This window comes from Sebastes fasciatus, chromosome 5 (assembly GCF_043250625.1).
Source record: "Sebastes fasciatus isolate fSebFas1 chromosome 5, fSebFas1.pri, whole genome shotgun sequence".
NCBI classification, from domain to species: domain Eukaryota; kingdom Metazoa; phylum Chordata; class Actinopteri; order Perciformes; family Sebastidae; genus Sebastes; species Sebastes fasciatus.
Window position 1 is genome coordinate 5,277,899 of NC_133799.1, and position 18,980 is coordinate 5,296,878.

At 40.2% G+C, this 18,980-nt stretch overlaps 1 protein-coding gene and 1 pseudogene across 2 annotated transcripts in view; both read right to left on the bottom strand.

The window, feature by feature from the left end:
* Positions 1-34: 34 nt before the first annotated feature.
* Positions 35-5,045, bottom strand: LOC141767397 (potassium voltage-gated channel subfamily V member 2-like; annotated as a pseudogene).
* A 1,754-nt stretch (positions 5,046-6,799) lies between these two features.
* Positions 6,800-18,980, bottom strand: part of LOC141767390 (low-density lipoprotein receptor-related protein 8-like) — a 29,333-nt gene continuing 17,152 nt past the window's right edge. For both annotated transcript variants that reach the window (XM_074634641.1, XM_074634640.1), the window contains 5 exons: positions 18,157-18,298; positions 17,727-17,894; positions 15,360-15,520; positions 9,136-10,225; positions 6,800-9,100 (listed from right to left, as the gene is read on the bottom strand). In XM_074634641.1, coding sequence (XP_074490742.1) covers positions 10,190-10,225; positions 15,360-15,520; positions 17,727-17,894; positions 18,157-18,298 — 507 coding nt within the window. In that variant the 3' untranslated portion in view covers positions 6,800-9,100; positions 9,136-10,189. The remainder of the gene's footprint in view (positions 9,101-9,135; positions 10,226-15,359; positions 15,521-17,726; positions 17,895-18,156; positions 18,299-18,980) is intronic.

Sequence of the window (18,980 nt, forward strand, 5' to 3'; positions counted from 1 at the left end):
ATTTTTATACAATATCTGATCACATGCAACGTGAACACATCCAGAGATGAAAATGATATATCAGACAATATCTCACTGGTAAACTCAGCTCAGTAGCCTATTATAATCCAGGAGGACAAACAAAATAGAACAAAAGCAGGTTGTCTGTTATCAGTAACTGTATTGCTGATTTTGCAGTGTAATAATGAAGACTCTTCACACACTGACAGTTGTGTTTACAGTTCATCAAGTCAATAGTCTGCTTTAATTGTTCATACGACAGAGAGTGATCGCTCAACATACATGACATTGATAGGAAACATGAGTGTATATTTATCACCTGGTACACCATACACAGCTGTTTACAGTTTTGACATTTAAACACTTGAAACATTCACTTTGGTGAAGAGTTTATTCATTAACAGGCACTCGTCGTTTACAGTTTGCACGTTTCAAGTTCAAGTCGAGTTAAGACTCAGTGTGGATGCAACTTTTTGTGCAACGTCATTGTGTATTTGAAGCCCTATTACTGACACTCAACCTTCTTTTAATCACACCATAACAAGTTGTTGTACAAGTTGAATAGAAATTTTCTTCTGTGGTTTTCAACTGTCTGATTATTGAAGTCATACCTGTGGTCAATGCAAAGGCGTGAAAGGCTGCAACTGCAGCTGTGCAAACTTTGCAAACTTATGCTTCATTTCTTCTTCCTCTCCTGCTTACCCACATCCTCTTTGTAGTTTTATTTACTGTGAGATCATTTTATCTGTACCTAACACATTGTCACTCATGTTAGTTTCATGTTTACAAAGCAACATGTTTCCCCTTAATACCCCCACATAAATAATCATTTGAAGTTTCACTCAGTGTGGGCAATCACAGTGGCTGTCTGTACTATTGTCTTCCTCCGAGTGATGAAAACACATGTCCATTCTGCGTCGGAGGCGCCTCTTAAGCTGAAGGCGCCGCTCCACTGACTTAGTGTTGTACTCCTCTGCTTTTAGCTTAGCATAGTAATCAGAGAACTTGTTGAAGAGGAAAGAGATTGGCATGCCGTTGAGGATGATACCAAATGAGGTGCAGCCAAAGGCCACAATGCGGCCGACAATAGTTACAGGAACCACATCCCCGTAGCCCACAGTGGAGATGCTGACTTACAAGAGAAGAGTAAACAGTCGCATGTTATTCAGTTTTCATTAACATTTTCTTCACTATAATAGGAGTCTTCATGATGATAAGAAGAATGAGCTAAAAGTGAATTTAATTAGTTTAAGGTAGGGCTGTCAATCGATTAAAATATTTAATCGCAATTAAATTTGATATTAATTAATCTGAATTAATCGCAAATTAATCGAACATTTTTATCTGTTCAAAATGTACCTTAAATGGAGATTTGTCAAGTATTTAATAGTCTTATCAACATGTGAGTGGGCAAATATGCTGCTTTATGCAAATGTATGTATATATTTATTATTATAAATCAATTAACAACACAAAACAATGACAAATATTGTCCAGAAACCCTCACAGGTACTGCATTTAGCAAATCAAATACGCTCAAATCAGAGTCAGTGTTACTTGACTATGACTTGCACAAAACTGCATAAAGTGGGTATGTCTGTAAAGGGGAGACTCGTGGGTACCCATAGAACCCATTTTCATTCACATATCTTGAGGTCAGAGGTCAGAGGTCAGAGGTCAAGGGATCCCTTTGAAGTTTGGGACAATATTATATCCCGACAAGCTAGTGTGACATGATTGGTACCAATGGATTTGTTAGGTTGTCTAGTTTTACATGATACCAGTATCTTCACTCTAGCTTTAAAACTGAGCCCGCTACAACCTAAAAATCTCAAGTTGCGTTAATGTGTTAAAGAAATTAGTGGCATTAAAACGACCTTTGACAGCCCTAGTTTAAGGTAATACAGGGCCCTGTTGGCCAACAACAGAGGCTCTGCCAACTGATGAGAGAATTTCTTTTCTTTATATCGTCGACACTTTTCAGGTAAAATGCTGCTAAACTGGCGTAACTGTAGGATTTCATCAATTCTTAATTGGGGGAATCAAATCAAGTACACTTGTTCCATTCTGAACGAAAGATCTTTGATAATGATTGCAGAAACGGTCTAAAATCATGCAGTGTATGCCCATCTTTAGAGACCAAACTTCCCTTGTACTGCAGTCCTTCACTGCTAACCCCACAGACATGTACTATCTCCACGACACATGGTGTCACTAACTGCTACACACTTGACAAGGACCTACAGTGGGGATTCACGCTGTCTTCCGTATATCCTACGTCCCTCCATGGAGGCACCCCAACAAAACAGAGGGAGTCACAAGTGCAGCAGCAACAAGGCCCTGGGGCATGTTTCATAAAAGAAATTAGCAAGAACTGCTTACACTCACATAGTGACAGCTATCCCACAGTGCCCGCGCACGAGTCACAAGTTTGTTTTAATTAGTAAAAATGTCAAAATGAACCCAAGAAGATTTGATTTCATGTTGCAAATCGCTGTTTGCATGTTGCAAATTTGGTGAAACAGGCCCCAGATCCCTAACTGGCTTCCCACTCAGTAACACTGTCAATTGAATTTGTTGGAAACACACCGACCTCTACAAGCAACAGCACTGTGAAATACACCATGTTTTTGTCATTTGTTATATGGCACTATTTAGAGTATAGTTTTTGTTAAAAGCACAGTTAGTTAATAACATAAATAGTAACATAAATGGTATTTTTTTTTTTAAATGTAAGTTTAATCTCGAGGTGTTCTTGAGCAAGGCCTGAAAAAGAGCATTTCTACCATAGTTCACTCGAATATATAAATTGGTCTCTGAGAGTTTTGTGCCTGACGATTTATAGAAACAGGTAAATTTTTAAGTTCAAATATTCATTTTCTGTGGAAGAGCCTGCAGGTTTTCTTTTCAACTAAATAACTTCTGCAGCTAAAATGAGATATAAAAGATTGTAACCAGTGAAACAAGCTGCTGTGGTGGCAGGTTGGAAAAATAAATATTACCGCTAAGTCTCCTTTCCTTAGTGGTAGTATTGCAGACTATATCACATATTTGTTCTCTAAAGCATGTATGCAGAGGTTGAAGACAGATGAGGGGCAGATGTTTTTGGATTAGGATAAAATGTGAAGTTATTCAGCTACTAGTACTCACTGCAGCCCACCACCAGGCATATGGGATACTGCTGATAGGAGATCCCTCGGTTTCCCTCTCGGCCGAGTGAAGGAGAGCAGAGAAAGTGAAGATTCCCATGGCAATGAAGAGGAGAATGCAAGAGGCCTGCTGGTAACACTGCCGCAGGGTGAACCCAAACGCTCTCATGCCGGTGGAGTGTCGAGCCAGCTTCAAAATCCAAAAGATGCTTGAGGACTTTGAGGACGTGGCTGAGCTTGCTGACCTGGGAAATGGCCTTGAGGTCTTTCTGTGCATTTGCGTCCTCAGCGTCAGCCAAGACTGAAAAGATGATCTGGATGAAATAAGGCATGACCGCCACCATGTCCACAAAGTTGAGTCCACTCTTCAAAAACATTGTGATGTTAGGAGTAGTGACGAGGCGAATTAAATATTCAAAGGTGAAGAACACAATGGTGATGATCTCCACCCACTCCATGTGCGTTTTGCCGTTGATTTTATAAGTTTTAAGCTCCTCAACAGCGTTGAGACTCATTGCGACGATGGAGAAGAGCACAAAAAGGTTGGAGAGCACGGAGAAAGCTTTCGCCAGAGTTGAAGAGTACGGATTCTCCACGATGTCCCACAGAGTCCTCTGCATATTCCCAAAGATCATGTCCTTGAAACACTCGTTGTCATACTTTACCTCTATCTCAGCCATCAGCTCCCTCTCCACCTTTAGGTAGTCCTTCACCTCGTCCAACTTCTCCTCGAACATCATCCAGCAGCAGCGCTGGGTGTCCTTTAGGCTCAGGCCCCAGTATGCGATCTCCTCCTCGAAGTGGATGGGGCACATTTCCCGTATGACCCACAACACTCCACTTGTGTAGAAATGGCAGATGTGGTGAAAGAAGGCAGGGTCACGGTCAAAGAAGAACTCGTTCTTGCGTATGGAGTAGTCGTCGCACAGCTTGAGGAGTTTTGCTCGGTCCCTGCAGAGGGCCAGCGAGCCTATCCGGGTGTGAGGATATTTAACGGCACACTGTTTGGGGATATGAAATACTTTCCCCCCAACATTAACACTAATGCTCTGTTTCTCTTTGGGTCTCTCCTCTGCTTTGCTGCCTTTACTGTCCAGATCATCCAGAGATGTCCATGCTTTGACTGTTTTCTCCTGAGAAAATGGAAATGTTTTGTTGTCCTCTACACCCTTCGACAGACAGTTGATAGTCGAGCGGCGGTTTTGCAAACATCTCTGCAGCTTAGCATTCTCCGAAATCATGGTGACTGTCGTTCAAGGCAGGAAGCCGGGGAAACAGCAGAAAGAGAAAAAAAGCATAACAGGAAACACTCCAAGAAAGTGATTCTAGCAACACATGGTATTTCGCTGAGTCATCAGATTGTATAACGTCCTGCAGGAACTGATATCCCAGTGAATAGCAGCTTTTCCTGTTTTTTTCTAGTTGTGGCTGAAATCGCAGTCCAGAGAGTCAGGGAGAGAGGAAGAGATTCCCCTCTCCGACAGTTACTGTGCAGACAACAAATTTGGTTCATCAGACTAGGAGATCAAGTGCGAGTAGCAAAGGATTTCATCCATTTAATCTCATTGGTGCCCTTCCAAGTTTCCTCAAGAGGTTGCAAATATAGGGGGGAGGTGGGATTAGGAAACAAAGTTGATTTAAGGATTTTAAAGTGACGAGACAAAGGGCCAGGTAAGGCTTTATGTTGTTGTGTTGGCTGTTTTCTTCTTACTGCTCTTTTCAAATAACATTTTCTTCCCTTCTTTCATTTCCTCTTTCTACTCTCATAAGTCTGAACTCATGAGAAATGATTCTAAATTAATAGTTTTAGTCTTGTTAAAAGGGGAAGCATGAACTGCTTACGCTCGCAAAAAAAGAAAGAAAAGAAAACATCTGATGGTTGCTTCATGGTTTCCATAAAGTGGAATTTATTTTGAAATGTAAAATATCATATGTCTGTATATCTACATACAGCAGGTGTTGGCAATTAGGTTCAACTATGGACCATTTTTTTCCAGCATTGTTCAGTTTTATAGGTGTGGTGGAGACAAATGCCTGTAAACCTTCAATATCTTAGGTATTTGCTCATTAAACAAAGTATTGGGCAAATTAAAAATGCACAATAGTTGTTGAGATATTTCAGTCTGGACCCATGCACCGACTGACTGACATTGCCATCCATTGTTATCAGCACATATAAAGTAGATTATAACATTTATGTGTCATTTATTTAGCAGGTTTATTAGACTTGATTCTAGCACCATGCTCTGAATGACCTTTACATGGTGCATTGATTATTATTAGATGACTCAGGGTCATGTTTATTGGGGTTTATATGAGCCTCGTATATTCACTCACCGGCCACTTTATTAGGTACAAGGTATACCTAATAAAGTGGCCGGTGCTAGTACCGGGTGGTCTTCTGCTGCTGTAGCCCATCTGCTTCAAGGTTCGACGTGTTGTGCGTGCAGAGATGGTATTCTGCATACCTTGGTTGTAACGAGTGGTTATTTGAGTTACTGTTGCCTTTCTATCATCTCGAACCACACAATTAACACAGTCTGTACAGAATCCAAAGCCAGCAGATCAAAAGAAAGAGAACCGATAAAGGTGATACCTCCGACCTGTTTGGACAGCTTTCAAATCTCTCAGGCTTAATAAGAATCATTATCATTATCAAGATAGTGGTGACGATAGCATCATTTTACAACACTTTTTGCGATCTACACATTTCACCTGAAACTTGAGGATGGAAAAAGGATGCAATAAAACTACATGCTCCATTTCCTGACTTGCACTAATGCACTCTGCCTTCAGTCTAAAGTGGTGACAACACTGCTCCAGGAAACAGAACATTAATGTGTTGGTCTACAAATTCTTCTCTGCATACTGAAAGTGTCAAGATAAGATGCTACATAACAGGAAATTCAATTTGTTGTCATGTTGATAACAGGGTTTATTTCGCAACAATGACCGTCTCTCTGTAGATTCTCCCGCTTATTACACGGCTACTTAATTAAGAAATCAATAATTTGACACAAAAATGGTCCTCCAGACTCCGAGATCAGAACTGCGTCCATAGCAACAGTCTGTTATGCATAGCAACGGTCTGCTTTAAAGAAATAACAGACCGTATAATGCTGTGATTGACCAATCAGAATTGAGTATTCAACAATGCCGTGTCATAAAGTATGTTATAACCCATTAATTAAATGCTTAGATTCAGATTACGAATGCTAAATAGGGGCCTTAAAGTAAAAGGGTTGACATGATTTTGATTTTATTGTTATCTTATACTTAACATTTGCTCTTATTTACTCTTTGACAACAGAAAAGAACAGAAAACAGTGTTTGATGATTGATTCTTTTTATCACGACGTTCGCCGATTGTGTCTTCTGTTGAATCGCTCACTGTGATTAATCAAAGACAATCCGCTACACGATTAAGTTTTAGAAATGAAGATTAAAAAAAACGGATAAAGATCCAGATTGTTTCCTGGTGCTGAGGCTTACAATGTACTGCGTTGGCTTAGTCATTCAGGTAGTAAATTACATTTGCACAGTGGTTAATCAACTACAGACTGTTGTTTCAATGTGACGCACTGAGATTTTATAGTCTCAGAGGCGGAAGAGAGAGGACTCAATGTGTAACAATGATTAATAGGCAAATATGTAGGAAAAAACATAAAATACTTTATTTGATTCATTTACAGCATTTAACAGTTTATCCATGGTGCAAACACAGTACGACACCACGGCTCAAAAATAAATAAAACCCTTCCTTAAAAATAAATACCAACCACACAACTCAGCAGTTTGAGCACACTTACAGAACAGTCTCTCGATTAATGCTGATGGATTTATATCGGTCCAACAGACTTGCGTGTTTCTTTGAGACTAAAATAACACAAAAAGAAAATTCAAACAAGGCAGGTCGATCAACCAAACATTCACTCCAACACCAGGCTCTGTGCACAAGAGCAAATCTAAACCTCCAGGAGATATTTCACAAAACAAAACACATAGAGTCCCATTGCAGCAGCATCTCATTTCTTCCAACATTCAAAGACAAAAAAAAAGGAGGATAAATCAAATTTTTTTTGGGGCATTTTCTTCTTGTCTGATGGAGCCAAAAAACAGTCTTAGTTTAGTATTCAGTAAAAAGTGTGAGTAACAAGGCGTACCTTATTGTTATTTGTTGGATGATTTTATCCAAAGGATGTTACTACAATGCCAAAATTCCAGATGTGTTTATTGCAGATGTGATGTCTCCTGTGAGAATTAAGAATGCACAGATACCGATACCGGATATCAGGCTGATACCGACTCAAATCAGGCATCGTTGACAATGGGGCCATCTATTAAATTCAATTCTATGTTTATATATAATAAACATTATATACTGGATTTTAATTCCTGTTGAAGTTTTCACCAATTTGTTGCTGCATTTAAAAAAAGGTTTACACTTGAACTGTTATTTTTGAAGTTTTCTCACCTAGTTCCTGGTGTAGGGTTTATTTTTTTAATGATAAATAATTCACTAAATTTACAGTATATCTATGTATTTTTTTGTTACATTCTGTTTTACAAAGTTAGGAAAACGATGTTTAAGTCCAGCCTGATGTTGTCATACACATAAAAGAATGATCCCAGTCACTTCCACACAATGAGACATACAGATTATGAATTAAACACTGGTATCGGTACTCGGTATTGGCCGATACCCAAAGCGCAGATATCGGTATCTGGACACATTGAAATATTCAGTCATTAGAAACATCCAAGTCGGATCGGTGCATCCCGAGTAAGAATCAAACCTACTGCATTGATCTATCGATTGAACTTTAAAAGGCCACTTTAAATGAACTTTTAGACTGCAAAAAGACACTGAATTGGTAGATCAATGCTGCATTAATCATCACAGCCAGCTTTTGAACATTTGATGATACATTACATGTTACAGGTAGTTGTGCGCACATCCTGTCCTATATATCCAAGGTACGGGATGGGGAGTAACTGCACGCTGAATTAAAGCTCCCAAAACTTAACTGGTCGGATCAAAGGCTTGTTGTTTTGACCATCTCGGGACGGATATGTCGGTCTGTCCGTCCACCTCTTTGGTCCAGACTCAGATTTCGCACCCGATTTGACTGTTATCAGACCATAGGCGTTATCGGTAGTTCTAAGCACCATAGATGTGGGTCAAGAGGGGCCTACTACACCAACTGCTTTGTAAAAGTGAAAGTGAAACTTTAAAGCAACACGTTCCAACACGTAAAACTGAATGTTATGTTTTGAACACAAACAAAAAGGCTTCTTTAGGTTTAGGCAACAAAACTACAACTACTTTAGGTTTAGGCAAAAAACCCTGGTTAAGTTTAGGGAAAACATTGTGTTTTGGCTTAAAATGACTACGAACACAAAGACAGATACACGTTGTTGCTTTCACACAGAATGTGAACTCCAGTCTCCTGGGTGAAAACCATGCGTTTCATGTCCCATCGATCGTCCCCGACCTCCACCTCTTAGAGTTTCATGCTGTCTATACTACAGCGTCTGACTTCCGCTTCTGTCATCATTACTACAGTTAAAGGTAGAGGTCGCTGTTGTGTTCTTTTATACCTTCTGTCGATGATCTACCATGTGAATGGATGCTAAAACCTACTAGTGGGTGGAGTAGGCCCTTATTGACCCACATCTATGGTGCTTATAGCGACTGCTAACGCCTATTTAATAGCCTGACAACAGTGTAATAAGCTGGATTTCTCAACAACTATTTCTTTGATCACCATTACATTTTGTACAGACATTTATGGTTGTCAGAGGACTTAATCCTACTGACTTTGGTGATCCACTGATTTTTCCTGTAACGTCACCAGTAGGTCCCATCAGGAAAAATCTGATTTTTGGGTCAAAATGTTGCCCCAGTTGTGGAAGCTTTAAAGGAATATATAAACATCTTGGGAAATACACTTATTTGCTTTATCACAGGGAGTTAGATGAGAACATTGTTACAGAGTGGTATCAATCTTCTCATCCAACTCTTGGCAAGGAAGTGAATAAGCATAATTTTCCAAATGAACTATCTGATTAGAGTGTTCATTGAACAAAGCATACATTCACAATGCAATAGTGCATTTCTTTTACTGACAAACCCAAGAGTGTGAAACTCCTGAAGGCCAAGAACAAACCACTGGAACGCCAGTTTTTAGTTACATTATTTTGGAAAGTAAAAAACATCTATAATATTGCAAAAGAATGGTTTGGATTGCAGTAAGAAGAAACGTTGAGAGATAAAGTGCAACTAGACAATAAAATAAAAATCTACAGTAGCACTGCACCTAAGATTTATCTTCAATCAATCGATTAACCGTTTGGTCTGTATAATCTCAGAAAATACTGAAAAATGAAAAGTGTCCCAGTTGCTTCTTTTGTCTGATCAACAATCCAGAAACCAAAATATATTTAGTTTACTGTCATAGAAGAAAAAGAAAAGCAGAAACTGGAACCAGCAGATGTTTGGCATTTTAACTTAAATGATAAATCAATTATCAATAGTCGCTGATTAATTTTCTGCCGATTGACTAAGCGATTGATAAACTAATTGTTTCGTACAGGTCACATTTCCACTGACCTACAGTTGTAACGTAACTGGTAACCTGCTGAGCAAAAAAGGTTCATAACAGGGTTCGAAAAATACGGCAAAATATACGAGTTCATCCGTGCTGCTATTCAAAGCACAAAAAATGTTTGTTCAACAGAATATAAAAAAAACATCATAATGAACAACAAAGAGAAATTCTGGAGGGGGGCACGAGGGCTGAAAGTAACACTTCTTCAGATCAGAAGTAACTGTTTGAACGCCTTTCCCCACATCTGAACTCTGATATCTACCACCGGGTCATTTCTCGAGTGATTCTACCCTGCAGAGGGAGTTGGGACACGACAGGGTGATGAGCTGGGTGTGTTGTCATGTCATCCTGTCAGCCCTGAGGTCACTGCAGGGGTGGAAACAGCATCAGGTGAAGCCCAGTTAGCTCGCCATCTGTGTCGCACCTTCTTCATTCACCGTCCAAGTCCAGCTTAAGCAGAGTTTCCTGGCGGCAGAGAAACATTCGGCTTAGTCGACATACTGCACCACAATAAGCCTTTAACCCGACGGGAGTGGGTCAAGTTGTGTTTAACTGGGAAGCTACTGGAGTGCTTTTTAAGAAAAACAGATATTAAAATCACAAAAAGCTAATTAACAGTAGAATCCAATTCATACTGGATTTGTTTTTATATTTGTGAGTTAAAGGGGACACATGAAAAGCTCAACTTTTTCAGTTGTTGTACACATACATTTAGGTATCTTTAGTGCTTATCAAAATACAACACCAAAAAAAACATTTAACTGTACATTTTTAACAGTAAACTTCACTGAAAATTAAAATACAATCACTACCAACAGTAAACAAAAATATACAAAATTTAGATAAAAATATAATTTTATAAAAATGCAGCCTATATAAAAATATATATATTTTTAATGGAACTATAATAAATTAAACTAATTAAATTAAGTGTGGACAAGACTGTATTATGAACATAAAATTAATTTAATTTATTATTTTCATTATTGATTAGTCTACTGATTATTTTCTTGATCACTCGAATGATCATTTGGTCTACAGGATGTCAGCAAAAATCTAAATTGCTCATCACAACTTCCAGGAGCGCGTGGTGATATCTTAAAATGTCTTGATTTTCAGATATTCAGTTTACTATCAAAGAAGACTAAGAAAAAAAATAGGAAATATTCACATTTAAATGACATTTAAGTACATTTTTGGTTAATAAATGATTTAAACAATTAATCATTTATCATATACCAGTACTCCTTTGGCATTTCTGTAATACAGCTTGTTACTTATCAGGTGACATATACAACTGTACTGAACTAAAATTAGCTGGTAATATTGGCCTGAGTGATGCATTGGGCGCGTTCTTATTAACAGTCAACAACATATTGAAATATTTATTCATTAGAAAACTCCCAAGTTAGACAGGTTATGTAGCAGTTAAGGCATTTCAAAGTTTAACGTTAAGCTGATCACTGTTCCTTATAAACATAGCTGCATTTCAATAACATGGTTTGTATCAATTAGACGTGATCGGGGACGATCCAGCACCTCTTAACGTGACCTTAACCTATAAAAGCACATTTATTAGACCCATGAATTTATCTGTTAAAAAGCTGGAACACAGTTTTCACCCCTCCTCCTCTCTCGTCAAAAACTACCCTTGAAGAGACAAGGCAGGAAATGTGGGTAAAGAGCGGAAAGGCATGCGGGCAGCTCTAGAGAGAACAATGTCGATCTTTTGGGCTGTGACTTTGGTCTAAGATTTCTCAACAACTATTTGCTGGTTCGCCATGACATTTTGAAGACATTCATGATCCCCAGAGGATGAATCCTACGGACTTTATTTATTTTTACAGAAATATCTTGACAACGTTTGGATGGATTGCTATGATTTTTTTTTTTTTTACAGACATTAGTTGTGTCTAGTGGGTGATAAGTGGAGCAAGAAAATATCGATACACTTGAGTATCGCAATATTATATATTATAATATTTGTGATACAGTATCGATTCTAAAAAAAAAAAAACATTGATTTTTTAATTAATAGTTTACATGCAAAGATTCATGGCAAACAGTGTTTCATTTGACTTACTTCATTTGTCTTCATTTCACAAAGAAGCAGCCCCCGACCGTGATCACTGTCCAACAATCGACATTGAGTATTATTACGAGTTTAAAGACACATTGAATGAAATATACAAGTTTTAATCCTGTGTGCATGTGTTGATTAATCATATATATCTGTTGTGAGATGCTGAATATGTATCAAAAAATCTGTTGAGTATTTTTACATCATCATATCTTCCTGTAGAAATATTTTTAATGATGCATAAACAATACATGTTGAACTTCGGGGCGTTACATAAATGTATCCAATCAAATGCGATTTGATATAAAACCGCAACTGACCATTAGCTAGTGGGTAGCCAGCAGTGCAATATCATAGATGTGTGTTTGGATTTCAGCTGGCAAAAACTTGTTTACATATCCAAAGAATGTGGTTGAGGTCTAAATCCTCCTGATCCAACAATGTGGGTGAGGTAAGGTAAGGTATGTAGGTGACTTGTTGCTCAAGCAGCAGTAATAAATCATCATGTAAATCAGCACACAGTATTCAACTCACTGAACAAAGGGTGACTAACGTCAGCAAGGATACAATGAAGAAGGAACCTTCTACCCTGTTGCTGCCTGCCCTGTAAACAAACTTGAGTGGATCCAACTTTATCTGTGTTGCAGCCAAAGCTCCTCTTTTATAATTGTTTCATAACGAGAGGTAAATGCCACAGGCTTATAGTCATTGAGTGATTTTGGTGCTTTAATCTTAGGCATTGAATCCTTGCAGAGACAATAAACTAGGGGTTTATATTGGGGAATATTGCGATATTCTGTTTTGTGATACTGTATCGGTTCTCAAGAACATTATATCTTTTAAGTAATAGTTTACATGCAAAGATTAACTCAGTCAATACTTTATTTGCAAAGAGATGTGCCCTCTGAAAGTAGTGCTATGATGCTGGATGTTACAGGGACTGTGATAAATGCAGATCCCACTGTTCCGATTGCATAAAAAAACTTATTTTACTCTTATTTTATGTATATGGTGGTGTGTTCTTTATACTATGATAGTTTTCCTAAAAGTTGATTTTTAAAAGAATCCCAATTACAGTATCGTAATATATTGAATCGTAACCCCTTTATCATGATACGCATCGTAGCGCCAGATTCTTGCCAATACACAGCCCTAGTAAAGAACCTTACAGAGTTGAAGTGACTTCATGAAGATGAAGGAAAATATGTCAGATAACCGTTCTGCACTGTACTTAAGAAGTCGACTGCCAATGTCTTGTGAACCGGGAGGTTTGTGTGGAGGTCAACAGCTCCATAGATCCATCCATATTTCTCTACAGGTCCGCATCGTACCGTAACCAACCACTTTTTACTTTTTAACTAATCCCCGTCCACATTACTGAAGCTAAAGATGCTATAAACTTCTGTTTCACTTTGACTTGAACACAAAAAACTCACCAGCCTCATCAGAGCTGTGTGGGTGTGATTGGATTTGATCGTCAGTGCAGCCTAACAACCCAACAACTGTCCTCAGATTTTGATTCAAACGTAGCTAAACCCAGAGATGTTTGACATCACTTTTTGCGAACTTCAAACCGGTGAGTTGAGCACAGACGGAAACACAAATACAGAAAGCTCTCATGCAAAACAGCCAAAACTGTTCCAACTTTGACAGAAAACTTTGTGTTCATGGACCCTTCAACTCATTATAACAAAGCTGATTGAGAAAATAAGTTTTCAGGGCCTTTAAAAACAAAGACATTCTAGAGACATCATATAAAGACATCTCTTTTAAAAGTTTTCTTCACTCGTTAAATGTGCCTGTCGTGTTTGTCCCGTGTACAACCCCGGTCACACTGGGAACGTCAGCAGCGCGTGATGGCTGTGGAACCTGTTTATCGCACAGTTCCTACATCAACTTTACCTGACCCTACATTTACTGGAAACCTCAGTAAAATCAGATTAAGAGTAACATGAGATGAGAGTAAGATTCCACAAATATTTTGTCAAAACAAAACTTCACCACATGGCCAGAAAACCTCCTTTTCTTATCTTATCTTATCTTTTTTTGGTGTGATCGCGGTTCACAGCAAACTTCTTTTGACAGTATGTTGGCATCATACCAGCAACTTTACAGTTTCAATGTTTGTATCAGTAAAATATGTCACAGACCCGAAAAAAAAGTTAATATTTAAAAAGGGACTGTTTGTAACTTCTTACTTGTATAAATCATTGTGGGTCGGTGTCACATGTGCGCTCGCGTGTGGCTACGCTGTTCAGACTCAAGACTCCAACACAAACTACACGGAAGCACCAAAATCGCAAAGTTCTATCTAGTGAAGCCCGTCTTGCAAAACAGTGTTGGCCGCGGTCGGAGGACGCGGGGGAGACCGTAGCTTTGGTCTCCAGGGTCGGAGTCTCTGCTGTACTCTGCTCCTCTGCCTGCTTTTCTTCACTCACACGCGGCGCTTGTTCTCACTCTTTCGCTCCACCTCACGTGCATGCGCGCACACTACACAATGCAGAAGACTTCGTAGCTCTGAGGATATCTAGTGAATGTACAGTGGACGTTTGTGCAGAAATAAATGCTGCAGCTCCTCCAGACCAACAGAGGTTTCCCGTGTCTTGTGAAGTGACGGGGCTCCGCAGCGAGTAACGTCATCGTCTCCGACCGGGTGCCGGTGTCTCCCCTGTTCCCTCCGGCCGCGGTCGGGAGGCTGAGGCAGGAAAAGCCAACACTAAGATCAGCAGTGATTCATGGAGAGACCTTCATCTGGTCAGCTAACATTACTGCCAAGCAGATGAAATATAGAGTGATATTGTGGTTTTAGCTGACGTGTGTCACCTCACTGTTTTGATGGATGCTCACTCACATTCACGTAGCCGGTGCACACGGGCAAGCGCGAGCAACAGGACGCTGACTTTCGTTGACTTAACGGCCACAGATGTCGCTGTGACAACCATTTTCTGATTCTCACAAACAGTCCCTTTAATTTGATCTCAACACTACCTGGTTCTCTTTCAAAATAAAAGCCCTCTTGCCTTTTTTCTGTGGACAGAATTGCTTCATTTGTTAACACAAGGCTTTTATTCTGAAATATTTGCAGGACATAAATAGGACTCCATAAATGAATAGAGTACCGGCTTTTAATTGTGGATTAATACAAATGAGCACACGCTCCTAACCCGTTTCTGTCTAAAAATAAATATAAATGACATTTATAATGAAATGAAATGGCCATAATAAAAGGCAACGCTATGTAGAAAAAAAGGGCTGGCAGTAGCAGTGCACGTTCCCAGTGTGTCCTGGATGTAAGAGTTTGCCACAGCCTCCAAAATAACCATGAAGTGGAAAATAAACACCTCTTTTAAACGGTTATATATATCTCAAGTGTACACATGTGAAGCTGAATGAATGAATGAATGGTATCTCCTCTCTGAAGACGAATGAAGGTGCCTGTGTCTGTGCTTATTTTATATTTGTGTGTGTGTGTGTGTGCGTGCGTGCGTGTGTGTGTGTGTGTGCGTAAACTTCTCTTGCCTTGACGAGACATGTGTTTGGATCCATGTGTGCCCCCTGGATGATGAGTGGGTCCTGGGACTCTTTGAGGGAGAAGCTCTGCTCAGTGAGAGACCTGGACGGCCTGAACTCCTCTCTCCACCACCACAGAGCCATTCCCACCAGCAGCACACTGAGGAACACTTGGAAACACACACAAGAAGTGAATCACTTCCTCTGCAGACATGACAGATGGTACCTAAAGAAGTCAACTTTCTGCAGGTCACCCCCCTCACCTCCTCTGAGTGGCTGTTATGACTGAATAAAGCTGCAATACCAGGAGGGACGTTTGAGAAAAAACTTCCCAACACATAAATATACAGTATACTATAACAATAATAATACACTTTACTTGTAGAGTGCTTCTCCAGTAACTGAAAGACGCTTTACATGATAAACTAGGTAAATAAATATACATGTAGCTCAAAACCAAGGAAGTAATAATATACTTAAAAAAAAAAGCCCGAAGACACAGACTGGTCCTTTAAAAGTTCAAAAGCACAAGGACTTTCTGTTGACTGTTCTGTAATGTTTTATCTACCAAATCGTTAAATGTGGCAATGTTTGCAACCATTGCGTCACATTGTTTTTCTTCTTTATAGTCTTTAGTAGTCGTTATAAACATATGTCTGAATTCTTAATACATCTGTATGTGGAATCAGTTGCGCAACAACTCTTTAAGAGTGTGAATGCACAATAACAGATGCTGATTGTTGCATGCTTATGACTCAGCGGGGAGTGACCATGTCGACCTCAGTGTATGGTGACGTCACATTTGTATCTCACAGTAGAAAAATTCAAGTTACATCAAACTCATGCAGCTGGGGAACTGTAACTAAAAGGGAATCTGTAAAAGATAAATATTAATGTAATTTTTATGCAATATTTGATTATGAGTCATTGTTACAGCAAAGATGTGCCATTAACAAGCTCTAAGGGTTAGGGCAGTGGTCCCCAAACTTGGGGGGTGGGACCCCTAAAGGGGGGCCCAGAGTAATAAAAGGGGGGGCGCGGCAAGGCTAAATATCAATGATGCATTGTTCTGCAATGGCCTCAGGGGGGATTGAGAACCACTGGGTTAGGGTATGTTACACCCGCCACAAAGCGGCGCACAGAGCAGCACAACTGTCATTAATAGTTTTAGACTGACACAGTTGTCATTTTCACGCCCACGTTGTGTAAGTATCAAATGTACTTGCGCCCATCTGTGCGCCCATGGGTGTGTTGGTCTTGAAATGTGGTGTGATCAGGCGCATTGCTATCCTGAGGCAGCAGAAAGCGATAGCGCCATTGACCAACAAAAACCTGGTCTAAAGACTGGCACGGTATTTTCCTGCTATTTAAGGGGCGCATTATTCAGATAGTAAGATGTGTCTACACAAGCAGCTTCACAACATGCGTACACTCTGCTTGTTACACACACACAGGGAGCGCAGAAGCACTTCTCCTCCTCAGTACTTCTCCTCCTCAGTTAAATACAGTGTTGGCGCTAGAACAATGTTTTTATTTATGTTAAGGAAAACTGAAAGTTTGGGCGGCAGGTGACAATTCAAAATCTAATGATATATAATGAAGTAAGGCTGACAGGCATACGGTATTGCTCAACCTGCAAGATCATGGTGCACACACGCCTCTGTGGCGTCTCCTCTCATCATTCCTCTGCGTATGCGAGTGTAGACGTAGGCTACTTCAAAAATTTACGGGCCCTCTCCCCCTAAACGGTGGTGTTTTGAGGCTGATGGTTCCGCACGTTATGCACCGACCCTACGGCAGTGCCCGGCAGCAAGCCCGTGCATAATGCAGCACCGGAGGATTCCGCTTAGCCGCATCGGAAAGCAGTACAGTTTTAATTTTTTATCAATACATGTTTATCATATTTAGCTTAGTGCTCATTATCATATAATGAATTTCGCCCCCCTGCGCCGCCTGCACCGGTTAAATAAGTAATCGGTGCATTTGCTCATATGCAGTCAAATGGAGTTGTCGATGGGCCAGAGGAACGGGAGCGGGCGGTGGCAGATGGTCCACCGGCCAGGCATCACATACATCTGCCCGCGCACTTCCACTTCAGGAACGAGCAGATCCGTTTCATCAGCAGAAAACGGCTCGTTTCTCCAATTTGCCAAATCTGCCTTTTAAATAGCAATGCGGCAACGCGCAGACTGAATTGGCAGACTTGTGGTCCTGTGTGACAGGAACGTGGACATTTCTAACAATAGGTGATAAGTGAAAGATAAGATGATAAGATCAGGAGATTTTCTGGACAAGATGATAAGATCAGGAGATTTTCTGGACATGTGGTGAGGTTTCGTTTTGACAAAATATTTTAGTAGAGAAAAAGTTTCTTACTGATAAGAGAGAGGATTCCAGCGAATGTAGGATCAGATAAAGTTGATGCAGGTACTGTGCGGGAAATGGCAGGAATTTGAGTGCAGCTGAACTCTGGATTCTCAGACAGCAGGTCGACAACGCACTCGTGCTCGCACACCGTCCTGGTATGTCCGCATACAGAAGACCCTAAGAACCAGGTGAAGGTACACTCAGTTGAGAGGAATCAATGACTGCAAGGTGGCATTACTGTGACTCAAAGGCCAGCTGCACCAAAAGAGCCATCTTTCTTCAATACATTTGCACCCATCTGTGCGCTCATGGGCGTGTTGGTCTTGAAATAAGGTGTGGTCAGGCGCATTGATCTTCTTACAAAAACAAAACTTTACACTCCTTAGCAAAATCAGCATTAAGTCTAAAACAAATAGTTAATTTATGTGACTGGTCATACCGTTTGGTTGGAGAACAGGCTGAATGATGACCACACCACCCGGTGAGGTGATGTTTGACAGCAGAACTTGGAGGTCGCCGCCGTTGTGTTTGTTAGCTCGGCAGATGGAGCGCGTCACTTCTTCACTCCAATATACAAAACCCTGAAGCAGAATGGTCAGAGTGAGCAGAACTGTTATTTCACAGCAAAAAAGTGTTACTTTTATTATCAGTTAAAGGTTGAATTAAAGGTGCCCGCGGTAAACAGTTGTGTTTATATACAGTGCTTCTAAACTGAATGCAGCGCATCCATCTTTGAGGCCTAACAAACGTGTTGAATCCATTTCCTTCCTTAAAAAGGTACAGTGTGTAGGATTTGGTGGCATCTAGCGGTGTGGTTGCAGATTGTAACCAACCGAGTGCCCCTCAGCTGCGGTGACGTGAGCCGCCAAGTGCAGGTTTGCACTCTGCGGTTCACGTTACCGCAGTTTCACAAGCGTGTCAGAGAACTACGGTGGCCTTCCGGTAATGGGAAAACACTAAAGTCTCTCTCTAGAGCCAGAGTTTGGTTTGTCTGTTCTGGGCTACTGTAGAAACATGGCAGAGCAACATGGCGGACTCCACAAAGAGGACCCGCTCCTTATGTAGATATAAACGGAAAACACAACGATTCTTAGTTTCAGGTGATTATACACTAATGAAAACATAGTTATGATTATTATATAGATCCCGAGAAATCCTTTAACCTGATTTCTGCCTGATTTCTTGGCGCCATAAACCCTTGACCGGGTTTCTGAGGATTAATTACGTGTGCGCAACTATACGACAAAGAGAGGAGAGGGATGT